The 17,148-nt window shown below is 27.4% G+C and overlaps 3 protein-coding genes across 3 annotated transcripts; 2 read left to right on the top strand and 1 right to left on the bottom strand.

The window, feature by feature from the left end:
- Positions 1-697: 697 nt before the first annotated feature.
- Positions 698-1,906, bottom strand: GO595_005240 (CCR4-NOT transcription complex subunit 11; the record flags this gene model as incomplete). Its single annotated transcript, XM_067918461.1, has 1 exon — positions 698-1,906. The coding sequence occupies one exon, from the start codon at positions 1,904-1,906 to the stop codon at positions 698-700; it is 1,209 nt and encodes a 402-aa protein (XP_067774596.1).
- Positions 1,907-3,680: 1,774 nt separating this feature from the next.
- Positions 3,681-4,340, top strand: GO595_005239 (putative ADP-ribosylation factor GTPase-activating protein AGD15; the record flags this gene model as incomplete). The annotated part of the gene is made up of 1 exon (XM_067918460.1): positions 3,681-4,340. One exon carries the CDS (start codon positions 3,681-3,683, stop codon positions 4,338-4,340), a length of 660 nt encoding a protein of 219 aa, XP_067774595.1.
- An 8,937-nt stretch (positions 4,341-13,277) lies between these two features.
- GO595_005238 (PX domain containing protein) lies at positions 13,278-13,691 on the top strand (the record flags this gene model as incomplete). Its single annotated transcript, XM_067918459.1, has 1 exon — positions 13,278-13,691. The coding sequence occupies one exon, from the start codon at positions 13,278-13,280 to the stop codon at positions 13,689-13,691; it is 414 nt and encodes a 137-aa protein (XP_067774594.1).
- Between the last annotated feature and the right edge of the window lie 3,457 nt (positions 13,692-17,148).

The following is a 17,148-nucleotide window of genomic DNA, read 5'->3' as shown; positions in this document are numbered from 1 at the left end:
GGAAGGTATCCTAAAAAAGAAACAACACCCATAGCTACGCAAAGACATACTGATAATTTTGTTACTTTCTGTGGAAGAATTCTATTTGGATCGTTCATCATGATTTTGAAATTAATATCGAACAAACATTGTCAAATCAAGTGTTTCTATTATGTAAAACAAGTTTTAAAATTTCAAAACCGTCAGAAATTGAATGCGATTTCATGTATTATCTTGAAAATAATGAATGAATCAAAAACACTTAATTAAGAAAATTTAGATCATAATAAATAATTGATTTAATAATAATTAATAAAGATATTTGAATTTAAGAATTATTAAAACAGTTTTGTTTCAATGAATAGAGATTCCTTTTTCATCACTAGTGATGAAAAAATTAAAAAAAAATTTTTACATTTGGTTCGCACTGGTTCTGCTAGCCGATGCTCATTTGGGAAACCATCTTATTACAACCTCATGTTTTTGATATTTTCTTTAGAGATCTTCAAACTGAAAAATAAACATATTCCTTAAAAACTTTTACAATATGAAAGCAATCATTTGTTATAAAGCTTAATTTTTCTCTGTTCTTTTTAAGATCATAAAATAAGGATGTTAAAAAAAAAAAAAATTATAACCATTTTCAATGAATTAAATGAATTCATTTTCAAATTAAATGATGTTAAAGAATGTTTTTCTTTATTTAAAAAACACTTATTTATGGTGAATTCAACAAAAGTGTATTTAATTCTTGCGCTTCCTTAATCGACTTTGTTCTATTATCTTCACATAAAGAATTCAAATTTATTACCATTGGCGTACTCAATGGCCTATTATTCTGTATTATGAATCCCATCATTTTGCAGAACATTCGGGCCTTTCTAAACATAGTTTGATTGTCTCGAATTCCTAATATTGTGTTAACGGTCGTCGATATATATTCATTTAAAAAAGCGTCTGAAGCGTGGCCAGAGAGGATATAGCTCGTAACAACATCAATAGAGGCAACAGTGAGATCCAGGTTTAACAAGATTTTGGGTATATTTTGGTTATTAGAAGATAATATATTTATCACCTCTTTGGCTACTTCTGTGTTATTTTCTATTAGAAACTGTATACCAGATGGTTGTAAGTTGATTTCTTCTACTAATGTCGAGTCTTTTTTGAGTTCTGTGATTAATGAATCGGATTCGCCACAGCGAAGCCGAAACTCTGTGGCTTTGTTAATAAGCGCAATAGCAGCTGACCTTGATCCAACTGTAACACCTTCGTCGAAAATAAATGGTGGATTATCAAATGAATTAATTAATGATACTTCATCTTCAAAAATTGGTGATAAATTTGGAGCTGGAAGAAATAGTGGTGCTTCAAAGTTATTCCAAAATGTTTGATCTTGTAGAATTTCAATAAGAACTTGGTTATGATCCATTACATTATCGGAATCATTTTCTTCTCGCATAACAATAACAGGGGATATTCGAATGTGTGATGTGTCGACTGATAATGTTTGCTCTTTGGGATTTGGTACTTCTGAAAATGAAAAATTTGGACTGAAAATCTGTTGTATACTTAAGGATCCAATTGATTCAATTGAAATGCTGTTTATAATACTACGAGTTAATTCTTGTAGCTGTGGAGAATAAAGATTTGGGTCTGATAAACATGAATCAGATATGTATTGAAACACTGAAAAAAATGGATGATTTGAAATATCTTTAACTTGGGATTCACGGTAGAGAAAATATGTAGCAACAACTTGCTGCTTATGATCGAGAAGTCCATCTGTTAATAAAAGAGATAATGCTGTTAAAGCAGAAACTCTTTCTCCAAAACTTAATGAAGATGTAAAGTCGGTAAATATATCTGCTAGTTTCCTGTCTTCGTTGTTTAAAATTGAAAGAATTGCATGAGTTTCCTTTGGTTCCATTACAACAAATTGAATATCTTTGTTTGTTTCCAATGAAGAAATATCACTGAAACAATCTAATGCTCTAGATTTAATATGTAAATACATTATTGCCAGAAGAGAAAATTATCCTTTGAATTTAAATTTTGAAAATTGTTTTTAATTTTTTTTTCATTTCATCTACCATTATCAATAATGTGTATCATTTTCTGGGAAGTTAAAATCATGAATTTTAAGCATTTGTAATAAGCTACATATAGCAATTTGGCATTTTTGTTCAAGAACGTAATAAATCAAGATCTTGAAAAACATTTCTAAACTTAAAACATTTCTTGAAATTTCAACATTTTAAAGAATTTAAATTAAATTAAAAAATATATATTTAAATTCCATATATTTTAAAATAAAATACAATTGCCCATTGGAAATCTATTAAAAATTTGTTTGGTTTTATTTTTAATTACGAATTTTGTTATACCAAAAACTGATTTTTACTGGTAATTGTAAAATTTTTATTTAATGTTTCGGTATAGTTTTGTAACAAAACTATATTTTGTTGATGGCAAGTACGAAGTTATTTCCTCTTGCAAACATTGTTTCAGTTGAAGCATACGAACCAGTCGGATATTTATGGCATATTCCTAAAATTGGTTCAGGAATATGTCCAAGTTGTAACAATCCTGTTGATAAAACAATACTTAATTTTGGTGGGTATGATTGGCATCCAGAATGTTTCAACTGTAGTTTATGCAATGAACCATTTACAGATGAAGGATGCGTTCATAAAGGAGATTTAATTCTTCACCAAAAGTGTTTTAAGAAATGCTTTTGTGATAGGTGTACAAAGTGCACGAAATTAATCTCACCTAGTAAGAAGGTTGAAGCAATAGGAAAATCTTTTCATAGAAAATGTTTTATATGTACAAAATGTGGTGAAAATAACATAGAAACAAAATTTTTTACAATATATCAAAGTCCTTTTTGTAATCATTGTTATGAAGAAATTTCTCAACATTTCCCTAAATGTATTACTTGTTCCAAGCCGATTAATCCATCTGGAAATTATAAAGAAATATTTTACCATGGTAAGAAATATTTTGTTCATTCACATGGATGTTATATGTGCCAATTTTGCCCAAATAACTTAACTGATGGGAAATTTAATATATATAAAGGAAAGATATTATGTGGTACTTGTTACAAAAATGGTCTGACAAAAATATGTGGTGTATGTAATGAACCAATTTTCGAATATGCAAATGTAATTGAAAGTGTTTGGTTCCATCGAGAACATTTTATTTGTTCAGTTTGTAGTCAACCAATATCACAAAACAATTGTGTTCTAATAAACGGTATACTAAAGTGTAATGCATGTGCAGCAGAACTTAGGTGCCCTGGATGCGGTGGAATCGTACAAGATGAAGGAAGGAAATTATGCAAAGAAACTTGGCATAAAAAATGCATAAAATGCCAATTTTGCAACAAAGATTTATCTGGATCTAACTCAAGATTAGTTTTCTTCAAGAAAGGTCCGTGCTGTTTAGAATGTCATAAAAAACAAAAAGCATCAAATTAGTTGAAGATAAACAATTAATTGTTTTTTTTCCAATTTTTTCTTCTTAAACATTTATTTTATTATTTATTGAATTAATTGATTTAAATCCATAATAAATAATATGTTAAAATGATATTGAATTGCATATTAATGTATTTGATGAAAAAATCATAAAAAACCGATACCATAACTGTAATGCTCTGAATTTTATGTAAAACGATATGTCGACCGTTTATCACTATGACTCAGACCATCGCTTCCCTTCTTAAAAGGCCTGAAAATGAATATTGTGCAGACTGCAAAAAGAAGATTCCAACATGGGCTAGTTCAAATTTAGGTATTTTTATTTGTATTGATTGCAGTGGAATCCATCGTTCTCTTGGTACGCACATTTCATTCGTACGTTCTTGTACTTTGGACACATGGACTACTGATCAAATTAATTTTATGGCTTCTGTTGGAAATAAGATTGGAAATGAATATTGGGAAGCAAAACTTCCTGATGACTTCAAGAGACCTGATCCAGCAAATAGTTTCCAAATGACAAACTTTATCAGACAGAAGTATGTACAAAGAAAGTGGGCAGCAGATGGTCCACCTCCATCTCCGATTAATTCACAAAGAAACTTTCAACCGAAGCCAAAATCTGAAACGCCTGAAGAAACAAAGAACGAGCCACAAAAGATCCAAACTACCCCAGCTCATAAATCCAAAAGTCTCGAAACAATCAATCGAAATGATGTGACAATCGAAGATATATTTGGAACAAGTACAATGTCACACCAAAGAATAACACATAACTACCAACCACAACAGCAAAGCACAGAAATTTCTGCTGCAAGAAAACCAGGTAAAAAGATACCTGAAAGACTTCTTCGCAAAATGAGAAATGACAACTAGTTACATTTAATATTGTATTTTGCAATACTTACAAAATGATTTTTAGAAACAAAATCGAATAATTATTGATTATTCGTATTCAAATATTCTTTCGTAAACTTAATTAATTCCTCAACTGTTGATCTTTTTAGTGTTGTGAGATCTACAACAATCTCAGTACCACTAATGTTTTGTTTTTTTTCGTGCTTTGATATTAATTGGAGAATTTTTTCATGGTAACTGTCATCTTTAATTTCATTGGAAACACCAGAGAGCCAATGAAGATCATCAATACTTATGAAATTATTTGGCTGTATATCCTTTGGAACTTTTTGGGAAAGATTTCGTGTATATGAAGAATATTTTTCTGGACACTTCAACATAGAACGGCATGACTTCTCACGATACTTGAGAACTTGTTGAAACCATTCTACTGGCGAACAATTGAAAAGGAATTTTGCTTTTGCTTTTTTAAATATTTTTTGAAAATCATTTTCTATTTCTGGAATTTGCTCGCAGTAGCCTTTAATTATTGAAAAAATTGAATTTTCCCATGATTCTAATGATTCAAATTGATCATTTTTCAGATCGCTAATAGACATATTAATTGCTTCTGTTAAACCTTGCATTAAAGGGTGATTCTTTAATTCTTCCATTGTTGAAATTGCACCATTTTTTTCTGATAGCTTCATGAAGCTGTTACCCAAACTAAACAAAGGTTCACAAAAAATCACTTCACGTCCTGAGACCGTTACACAAATTGAAAAAATTGTATCAACATTGAATCTTGTTGGAAATTTGGAGTGATTGTAAGCCGACATACCAAAACAAAAAAATCCAAAATGAGCAATCAAAGGAAAGAAACAAAAACGAAACAAATAATTCACAACAAATTGGAATTCCTTGTATTTGTTAAACAAATAATTTTCAATTTGAATGAAGAAAATATTATTCAATCCTTTAATTCGTTAATCACTCAATTTGATGGAAACCATTTTTACTCATTCAACCTTTATGTTAGTCAAATGATATATATACTTTTTAGTATGCGAATAAATCATTATGAAATTTATTTTGATTTTATAAAAAAAATTGAACAATATGAAGAGAATAACAACAAACCCAAAATTTTAGGAGCGTTTACAAGTTTCCTTTTGCTTGAGCACAAATTAGATCAAGAAACATATATATTCTTGAGTATTTGATTGAAAATAAATACATTGAACCAAAAATTGCCAAAGATATAGATATTCCATATTTTATACACTATATGTCTGAAGAAGAAATTAATGAATTAGAAAAAGATAATTATTTTGGGCAAATCCAAGAAAATTATGATAAACTATCAAAGAATGATTGGGAACTTCATAAACGTTTCATAAAAGAAGGAAATAATAAATTTGGAATCGCAAAAATAATACGGAATGATGATGTTGAAAAACTTCAAAAAATTTCATCACAAACGAATTTTGATTTTAATCAATATATTGAGCAATCAATGTATGAAAGATGTTCATTTATTAATCAATGGAATATTTCATTAATAGATTATGCAGCATTTTTTGGTTCAATTAAATGTTTCAAATATTTACTTATGAATGGTGCAGATGTTTATTATACAGGTAAATATGCAATTGCAAGTGGAAATGCAGAAATCATTCATTTATGTGAACAAAATCATGCATCATTTAAAGGTGCATATGAAACAGCAATACAATTTCATCAAAAAGATATCTTCAAATATTTATATGAATACAAAATAAGGGTAATTGATAATTTAGAAGAATTAGGAAAGTTTTGTATTTTATATCATAACTATGAAATCTTTTTATTCTTACTTGAAAATGGATTGAAAATTGATGATGATATTATAAATGAATCAGCAAAGATCTGTAACTTGTTTTTATTCGAATATTTTCTTCTAAATTATAAAATCCGAAAAAATATTTTATCATATTCTTCAAATTCTGGAAATATTGAACTTGTCAAATATATTTTAGAGCAAAAAGGAATTGATATTAATGCTAAAAATATTTATTTGTTTTACTTGAAATTTATTTTAATAATTTTATATTTCAAAATAATATTTGGAAATTATTTAAATTATTTGAAACAGCACTTATATATGCATCTGATGAAGGTTATACAGAAATAGTTCAATTACTTCTTGAACAAGAAGGAATTGATATTAATGCTAAATATATTTATTTGTTTTATTTAATGTTTATTTTAATAATTTCTTATTTCAAAATAATATTTGGAAATTATTTAAATTATTTAAAACAGCACTTATGAAAGCATCTGAAAATGGTCATACAGAAATAGTTAAATTGCTTCTTGAACAAGAAGTAATTGATATTAATGCTAAAGATATTTATTTGTTTTATTTATAATTTATTTAAATAATTTTATATTTCAAAATAATATTTGGAAATTATTTAAATTATTATATACAGCACTTATGTTAGCAACTAAAAATGGTTACACAGAAATAGTTAAATTACTTCTTGATCAAAAAGGAATTGATATTAATGCTAAAAATATACATTTGTTTTATTTGAAATTTATTTCAATAATTTTATATTTCAAAATAATATTTGGAAATTATTTAAATTATTTGAAACAGCACTTATATATGCATCTGATGAAGGTTATACAGAAATAGTTCAATTACTTCTTGAACAAGAAGGAATTGATATTAATGCTAAATATATTTATTTGTTTTATTTAATGTTTATTTTAATAATTTTATATTTCAAAATAATATAGGATGTCCGGTAGAAGTATTAGCATCTCAAAATAGAAAGAAAATAAATAAAAACAAAAAATATTATTTTTTTCTTTAGTGAATGTATTCACCTTTGGTATCAATAACTCTTTGTAATCTCTCTTCCCAGTTTAGAAAAGCTCGGTTCAATTCATCTTTTGAAATGTCATTCAAAATTCGATGAACCTGATGTCTTAACTGTTCAGGGGTTTCAAATAAATAACCCTTGAGCTTTTCTTTGACATTACCCAAAAGATAAAAATCTGATGGTGCTACGTCAGGTGAATATGGGGGATGTGGAGCTCTTTTCATCTGGTTCGAGTCAATAAAATTTGTGGTGATGCGAGCAGTATGCGGTTTTGCATTGTCAACGTGCAAAATTAAATTTTTATCAGAACCATCATTGAATCTTTGAACAAGTTTAGATAAAATATTATTCACGTAGTAGTGTACATTAAACTTTTGATTTTTAGGAAGACAGTCAACGATGGCAAAACCATTTGGATTGAAATATATTGACAACATGGATTTTTGAGAGGAAATTTTTTTTGATACAATTTCTTATGAATTATTACCTATTTGTACCCATCTTTCCTGATAATCATAGTTTAAATAGCACCATTATTCATCTCCTGTAACAAAATGCCTCCAGGAATCTTTTTTTGCAGTTCTAATGACACTTAATAGTTTGATACATAATCGAACCCGCACTTTTTTTTGCTCTGGTTTAAGAGAATTGGGTATCCAATGAAGGTGTCTGCAAACGAACCCAATTTTGATTATATAATCGTAAACAGTTGACCTTGGGATATTTGTTTTATGGGCTATTTGCCTAACTGAAAAAAAAGGGAATTCATCAAGCCCCTTAAAAATTTTTTCATCAGTGTTTGATGGTTCAGTGAAATTATTTGATTCTTTAGACTCATTACTATTTGTTCCGATTGTTCCTAATCTAATTGCTCTAGTAATACTTTGTTATGATTTACAGGAAGCACCTAAAGTCTCTTTCATATCATTATATATTTTAACAGCTGTCCATCCTTTTAGGCTGAGATATCTTGCGACACTATTTTGGTCAATCATTTTTTGTGTGTTTGAAATGTGACAAAAATAAAATCCTCAATTTTTTTTGACAGAAAATCCAAAATTTCCCAAATTGTCTGAAATATTTAATAAATATTGTAATATATATATATATATATATATATATATTTATATTGTATGCGAAGTGCTCTATTAATATCATTATAATATAATGATATTAATTAAATTCATTGTCTATATATAGAGATGCTAGCATTTCGACCGGACATCCTATATAAGGGAATTATTTAAATCATAATAATATAGTTCAAATACTTTTAAGCAATGAGGAATTAAAATAAATGAGAAAACATCAACACATCGATTCAAACAAATGAAATAGGTGATTATTCTCAGATTCATTATTATTTAAGAATTTGATATCAATAATAATCCGATGTTGTGCTTTTCGATTATGTATTTCATTAATTGTTACAATTCAAATTTTAAATTATAAACGGCATTATTATCAATTTGAGAAATACTTCAACTCTAAATTCTTCAATAGTTTTTCGTTGAAAATCAAAGAGTATGGACAACTTCGGATATTGAGTTTTAATATAAATTTTTAGGCAAGATCGGATCTATAAAAATTTTTATAAACAAAATTTTGTTCATTGGCTAATCTGACAAATGTTATTCAACAAATATTTTGAGGTTAAAGTGTTCATCCAAAGGAATTAGGGTATATATGTAAATTGCATAATAAATTTGTCGAATAATTTAAATCATGAGTACTCTAAAAATAACAGTTCCTCCTCCGCCAAACTTATCAGAATAAAGGATCTTTTCAAAAGAAATTATTACGAATGAGAAACTCATTGAATTCAATGAAAACAATTTTTAGTTAAAAAGCAAAGTATAATTATAGTGGGAGACACGTCGGTTGAACTCTTATTTTTTTAAACAGCTATTTTTCAAAATGTTTACATATATTTTCACAACTTTACATTTTTTTCGAAAGTTCAAAAGATATGTCTCATTCAAATCAAAATGGTTTTATTGAAAATCATCGAAAAAGTTATTCTGGATCTCCATAAAGTCTAAAAATCGTTCGATCTGTGGTGGCATTTACAATTCTCAGCCTTTTTGGAATACTCATGACAAGTCCGTTTATCGTCTGTCATTGGAGGGCTTCCCAAACATCCTTTACAATTTTTATCAAATCATCAATGGTTTTGGGCTGAAGTGCTTCTACTCTGGTTTCCATAATTGCCGAGACTACTTCAATAATGTTCAAGTCTGAGCTATATGGAGGCCAATCTATCAAAATATTTATTTCCAATTCATTTAAAACGCGCATTGTTTCTTTGGAGATATGAGGACGAGCATGGTCCTGCATGAGTGTCCATTCGCTGATCCCGTACTTTTTATCTGCTTCTTCAATTAAATTAGAACCGAAAATTATTTGTTCAATATAATTCTCTGAGTTCAATGTTCCTTCAATGATTACCAAGTCCGTTTTAGATTGATATCCAATGCCACCCCATATCATAATTTTTGGTGAATGCGATTTTTGATTCGATAAAACTTCATTGGTTATCTGAGTTTTGACAACCCAAACCCAGCGTTTATTTTGTCTTAAAATAAACCACGATTCATCAGTAAACACAGTTTTTAAAAAATTTGTACTATTTTCAATATGAAATTTTGTAAATTCATATCTTTTCTGAGCTGCAGCTGGTGTGATATATACAGATCGAATTGGTAATCTGTATATTAAACCATTTCTCCTTCTATGTCTATTCACAGTTCTACCTGAAATTTTCAATCCAAAAAATTCATATAATTCATGAGCTAATTTTTCACCAGATATATGAGGATCTTCAATTGTTCTGCAGTGAATGTACACCGAATGAACATCTTTGATTTTTTTCTCATAAATTCTTTGCGTTGGCATTAGATTTGATAATGAATTATATATTGTATTTTTGGAAATATCTAAAACTTTTTGACTCAGGTTTATATTCCCACCCAGCGTAATGTAAACGTGTCTGATGTATGCGTATCTTTGCGCAATGAGAATAGATTTTAAAAAACTTTTCATTTGACAAATGCCGTTTATTAATTTGTTTCATACAAACAGTGATTTTGTGAGGTTCAACAGCAATGTCTTCCACTATATATATACGCCAATTGGCGTTGCAAATCCTGAAATTTATGTATCGGTTATTCAAAATTCTATCGTAAAGTGTGATATCACTTTTCACATCACAATTCATACAACAAAAATGAAAACAAATAATTCAAATTTAATTGTTGGTCTTGACTTTGGTACAACATGTTCTTCTATTGCTATTAAAAACAGTGAACATAATGAAATAAACCAAAATCCATTCAGCAGTAAAACAATTCCATCTTATATTTTATTTAGTGATTCTGAACTCACAGGTTCAGAAGCAAAAAATCAAGCGGAAAGTACTGCTAGTAACACCATTTTTGATGTAAAGCGTTTGCTTGGAATAAAATACAGCGATCTTAAATTACATGAAGATATATCTAAATGGCCATTCAAAGTTATTGAATCAAGGGAAGGTACCCCACAGATTGAGGTTGAATTTGGTACAGAAAAAAAATTATTATCACCTGAGCAAATCTCATCCAAAATCATAAAAGGACTTAAATTGGAGCTCGAGAAAGAACTTAATTCCACAATTACAGAAGCTGTTATCACTGTACCAGCATGCTTTCATAATTCACAACGACAAGCATTAATTAAATCATGTCAACTTGCAGGTCTTAAAGTTTTACGTGCCATTAATGGTCCAACATCAGCAGCCATACGCTATGGCTTTAATAATAAGATAAGATCAGAGAATGTTTTAGTATATGATTTTGGTGGCAGTAAATTTGATGTCTCAATAATCAAAATCGAAAGCAACAAATACACTGTTTTAGCCACTGATGGTATATCTGATTTAGGCGGAGAAAGCATTGATAATAATATAATTAAATATATTTCACAGAAAATATATGATGAATGTAAAATTGATATCCATAAAAATGTAATTTTACTGAATCGAATTCGAATGATTTGTGAAAAAGCTAAAAATAATTTATCGCATTATGAAAACACTACAATTGATTGTTCACAAGCCGATATTCAATTAAATAATCAAATATTTCAATTGAGAAGGGAAGAATTTAATCAAATGAACGAAGAAATTTTCGAAGCAACAATAAGAAAATGTCATAAAGTTCTTGACGATGTAAAAATGCAACCGAAAGATATTAGTCGAATTATTCTTGTAGGCAATTCAACTAAGATTCCATATATTCGTGAAAAGTTAAAAAAGATGTTCCAGAATGTTTTGTTAGGATGTAATGTTGTTGAAGGAGCAGCAATTATAGCAAAGATGATATCTGACTCCAGAAAAAAAGGCATTAAAGAACAAATAATAATTAATGACATTGTTACACATCCTTTCAGTATTTATGTTGATTCTAAGAAGACTATTATTCCATATAAAACACAATTTCCATTTAAAAACACAATCGTTTATTTAGCACAAGATAATAAAGAAATTTTAGCACAAATTTTTGAAGATGATAATGTTATTAAAGAACTTCATATTAAAGGAATTCCTTATTTAAAAAATGAAAAAAGAAAAATTTCATTTACATTTGAAGTTGATGAAAATGGAATTTTTTCATATTCTTGTGTACAGAACAATGAAAAAGTTAATGAAGATGAAACTCCATTAAACACTTTAACATCGAACAATGAACAATTTGACATAAATAATCAAAAAGAATATGTGAAGCATGATGATGATACAAAAGAATTAAATGATTATATAAATGAAGCTTATCAGGAAGTCGAAAATAGTGAGTAATCAGAAGAAGATCAAGAGAAAATGAGAAAAGAAATCGACAATATCAGAGTTTGGTATAAAGACGATAGTAATGATCACAACCCAGAAGCAATTAAAGGCAAGCGTGCTGAGCTAAAAACGAAAATTGAAAGGATAAAAGATGATAAACGCGCGTTTGCTTTTAGTAACTTAATACCAAAATATAAACAAGAAGCATTGAATATACTGAAAGAAGCTGAAAAATGGCTGAAAGAAAACAATGGCGCTGACATAGAATTAATTAAAATAATGAAAAATAAAACAAAAGCAAAAGTCGAAGAATTACTTAAGTTACAAGAACAAATCGTTAAAGAAACCAATGAAATTAATGAATATATTACACAAACGTTAAAATTAATCGATGAAAATTATGATAAAGATAAAATAAATATTAAAGAAATTATCAAAATAATTGATAATGCAAGAAAATGGATAAACAATGAAAATAATCATGAAAATTTGGAACTAATTGTAGAAATGAAGAACAAATTAAAACAAAAAGTAGAAGAATTGATTAGCAAACAAGAGGAAATTGATGAATTTGATGAATATATTCAAACTATGAAATCGATATTAGTGGCGGAAAATAAAAGTAAAAGTAAAAGTAAACCCTGAGCCAGAAAATGAATTCAAATTTCCACAATAAAAAAGTTTTTTTTTATTCCATTTGGTATCAAATTTTACTGTCTTTACGAAATTCGGACAGTAACTGTTGAAAATACTTGGAATATATATAAAAGATTTTGTAAAAACATATTCTTTATTAAAAAATTAACTAAGTGTTTTTGTCATTATCATTCGTTTAGTTCTTATTACAAGAATATTTAAATATAAAATTGTGAATGCTTTGTATGGATCAGAAAATGACTGAAAATAAATGATATAATGTAAAAAAAAAGTTTAAAAAAGAAAATGAATAAAAAAATTATCTCTTTATTGACAAATTAATATGCAAATATAGTTTCACTTAATAGAATTCATGTAGGTAATTTATCTATTTAGAAATGATGCTTTCAAATAAAAATTTAAAGTGACTTTCAATTTTGTGTCTTGTGTATAGATAGCGCATGAGAAAATAAGATTCCTGTGTATGAAAATTTTCGGCCAATATTTAAAAAATCCTTTTATAAAATCAACCTCAAATCATAAATACCACAAAAAGTCACATGTATTTCGAATGAAGAATAATTTGCGAATTGATTTTATTTTGTTGAAAACGATGCACCAAAAATGACACTTTTTCCATAATCGATTATGAGCCTCGACCCAGCAACAATAAACTCGATTGTTGAAGCACAACTTGCAGCATGCAAAGGCCAGGAAAAAATAACACTTGTAATAACTGGTCACCAAGACGACGCTGCTGAGAAAGCAACATTCTTCAATATTCAAGCAAAGAAATACGACACTTCAGGTGCTGTGGTCAAAACTGCTGAAAGTAGATATAGGTATTCACAGCTTTTCGATTTCAATGAACGCCTTATTTTTAATTATGGTAATATTAGAATGCTCCGAGTTTTCCCGCCAAAGAAATGGGTTGGTAACAAGGCCTTGGATTTTGTTACACAAAGGCAAGAAGCTCTCCAAAAGTGGTTAAATGAATTAGTTGAAGACGAAGAAACATGTGCAGATCCAATTATATTGAAGTTTTTCAACTTAATTGAATAAACAAACAGCAACAATTATTCATTTCAATAATTTTAAACACTAGTCCTTAGCCTTTATACTCAAAATTAAAATCTTAATAATTATTTAAATAACTTAAGTGTACCGATTTTGCAAATTTATTCCTTAGCCTAACCTTCTTAATTGGTTTGATTCAAAAAATGTTCGTATTTACAAATTTGAATTCTTAAAATTTAACAGATGTCTAAGAGTTTCCCGAAATCAAATTATATTTTAATGATTTTTTTTATTGTTATATAACTTTTAACAACTATAATATGATTTGACCAACCGATTGTGAATGTTGTATTATAAAGTTTTTGTGGTTCAGATGAACTTTTTTGACAATAGTCTGTTCAAATAACTTTTTGATATGAAAGTGTAACTAACAAACAGACAAATGAATGAAGTCAACTTCCTGGGTAACATTCAAAAAACAATATGGGAATTAAATGAAGAAAATATTGATGAAAGCATTGAAACAATAAAAACTTTATATGATTCTAATTTTCCAATTTCTTTCAATCAAGTTCTAATGCATTTTATTTATTCAAGCATAGAATCACAAAAAAATGACTTAAACATTTATTTTGAATTTATAAAAAGACTTCAAACACCAAATGATCAATTTATAGATATTTTTTCACACTTTCTTCTACATATTTATACACAAGAATCTAATTATCTTCTAGAAAAGTTAATTGAAAATGATTTTATTAAACCTAATATTATTCGAAACAGAAAATCATTATATTTTGCACATTATAAATCCATTAACGAAATCAATAAACTAATTGAAAATTTAAGTACTCCATTCAACACAGAGTTTCATGAAGGCATTAAAGAACTATCAAATAATGATTGGGAACTTCATAAGATACATGTTAACGAGGGACATAATCCAAATGAACTTGCAATAATAATTAGAAATGACGAAGTTGAAAAACTTCAAAAATTGTCTTCACAAACAAATTTTGATTTTGATCAAAAAATAGAACCATCACTTTATGAAAGATGTGACTTTATAAATAAAGAAAATGTATCATTAATTGATTATGCAGCATTTTTTTCTGCTGTTAAATGTTTTAAATATTTACTTATGAATGGTGCTGATATTATTCATACATTTAAATATGCAATTGCAGGTGGAAATATCGAAATCATTCATTTATGTGAACAAAATCATTCGTTTTATGAAAGATCAATGAAAGCAGCAATTAAATTCCATCAAAATGATATCTTTCATTATATTCATGAAAATAATTTCGAAGTTAATAATTTGGAAGATTTAATAATGGAAAGTATTGTATCTGATAACTATGAAATTTTATCGTTTTTGGAAGGAAAAGGAAGAAAAGTCAATAATTCTTTGATCAATTATTTAACAGAAAATGGTAATATCTTTCTTTTAAAACATTTTCTTGAAGGAAATGATTTACCAAAAGACATTTTAATTACAGCAGTAAAATCAAGAAACATTGAAATTGTTAAATATATTCTTGATCAAAGAGGAATTTATATGAATGTTATTGATATTTTTTTAGTGTAATTAAAATTTATCTCGTGATAATGATATCTCATTTTTGATTATAAAATTTTATACATATATTTAATACCTTATTTCTAATTGCTTGTCAAGAAGGATGTTTTGAAATTGTTAAATTCCTTATTAGAAAAAAATGTGGTAGTATAAATGATGTTAATGTTTTTTTAATGAATTTGATATTAAATATATAATTTTTCTTGTTTAAAATGCATATTTGGAATTCGTTTGAAATGTTTTATAATGGGTTTTTATTAGCATCACAAAATGGTCATGAAAAAATTGTTGAATTCCTTCTTCAAAAAGGTAAATTTGATATTAACAATTATAAAACCATTTATTTATATTTCTTAAAGTCAATTTTCCTTTAACAAAGTTTTACATTACATTTTTGGTGTTATTTTTTCTTGTTTTGGACTGCATTAATGGAAGCATCATATTATGGTCATGTTAAAGTCGTCAAACTGTTACTCAAACAAAAAAAATTGATGTTAATATTATTGAATTTTGTTTCTTAGATTTAATATTAATTTTAATCATATAAAATTTCAAAATATTATTTGGATTACAACATTATACAGCATTAATGCTTGCATCTCAAAATGGCCATACTGATATTGTTAAATTACTTCTTAAGAAAAAAGGAATTAATATCAATACTAAAGATATTTTATTGTTATATTTAGAATTAATTTTAATAATTTCAATATATCATCATATTATATTCGGAATTTATTTAAATTATTTGAAACATCACTAATGGATGCATCTCGTTTTGGTTACACAGAAATAGTTAAATTGTTTCTTGCACAAAAAGGAATTGATATCAATGCTAAAGATATTTAATCATTTTATTTAAATTTAATTTTTAAAATTTAGTATTTAAATAAAATATTTGGAAATTATTTTAACCACATAGGACAGCACTTATGTTTGCATCTGAAAATGGTCATATTAAAATCGTTAAATCACTTCTTGAACAAAAAGGAATTGATATCAATATTAAAGATATTTAAATATTTTGTTTAATATTTCTTTCATTCATTTAATATATCAAAATATTATGTGGAGTTGATTCAAACCATTTCATACAGCACTTATATATGCATCTAGAAATTCACATGGGGAAATAATAGATTTACTTCAAAAATATTAATATCTAATACAGTAAAGAAGATCCATTTATAGAAAATTTTTTTTATATACACTTAATTTTTAAATGCAAAATACGAAAATATAAGTAACTAAAACATGAAACAGATGTTCATAATCATTTGGTATTTTCATTATGTATTGCATATTTACGACCGTTTAATTTCAGCAAATTTATGTCTGATAATTCTCAACATGTTGAGATAAACTTTGATATCACATCAATTGAGTTTCCACGAGCTATGCCTTCGGTTCTTCTAATTGCTTGGAAATGTGGTTCACTTCAAGGAAAAACAAATGGAATAAAGACAAATGCACTTCTTAAACAACTTAATGAACATTTTACAATAAGCCCAAATGAACTAACAACAAGTGAAATTAATATAGCTCTACATTCTAAATCTATTAATGGTTCTATCTTTCATGTAGGAAGAAGTACAATCAAAATTCCAACCAAATATACTATAGATAAACCCATAGAGAAACCATTTCCAATCGAAACAAAATTAGGCACGTTTACAGTTACAGTTGCTTTTTCTCTTAAACAAATCGATGGAGAAATAAATGATAATTCAATATTGCTTCAAAAAATATCTGACGTAACATTGTACTGCGAACTCGTCCAAAAAATTCCTGTTTTTGTTGATCCTCAAACAGCCAATTCAGAATTTTATCATCCCAACCTTATTCCAAAATACATAACAACATTAAACACAAAAAATCCTCAACAAAGCACAGAACTCCAAGCGTCCCTTACGATCTTGG

This window comes from Histomonas meleagridis (assembly GCF_020186115.1).
Source record: "Histomonas meleagridis strain 2922-C6/04-10x chromosome Unknown contig_320, whole genome shotgun sequence".
Taxonomy (NCBI): Eukaryota; Parabasalia; order Tritrichomonadida; family Dientamoebidae; genus Histomonas; species Histomonas meleagridis.
Note: the sequence above shows the minus strand (reverse complement) of the source record. Positions and strands in the feature narration are given on the sequence as shown.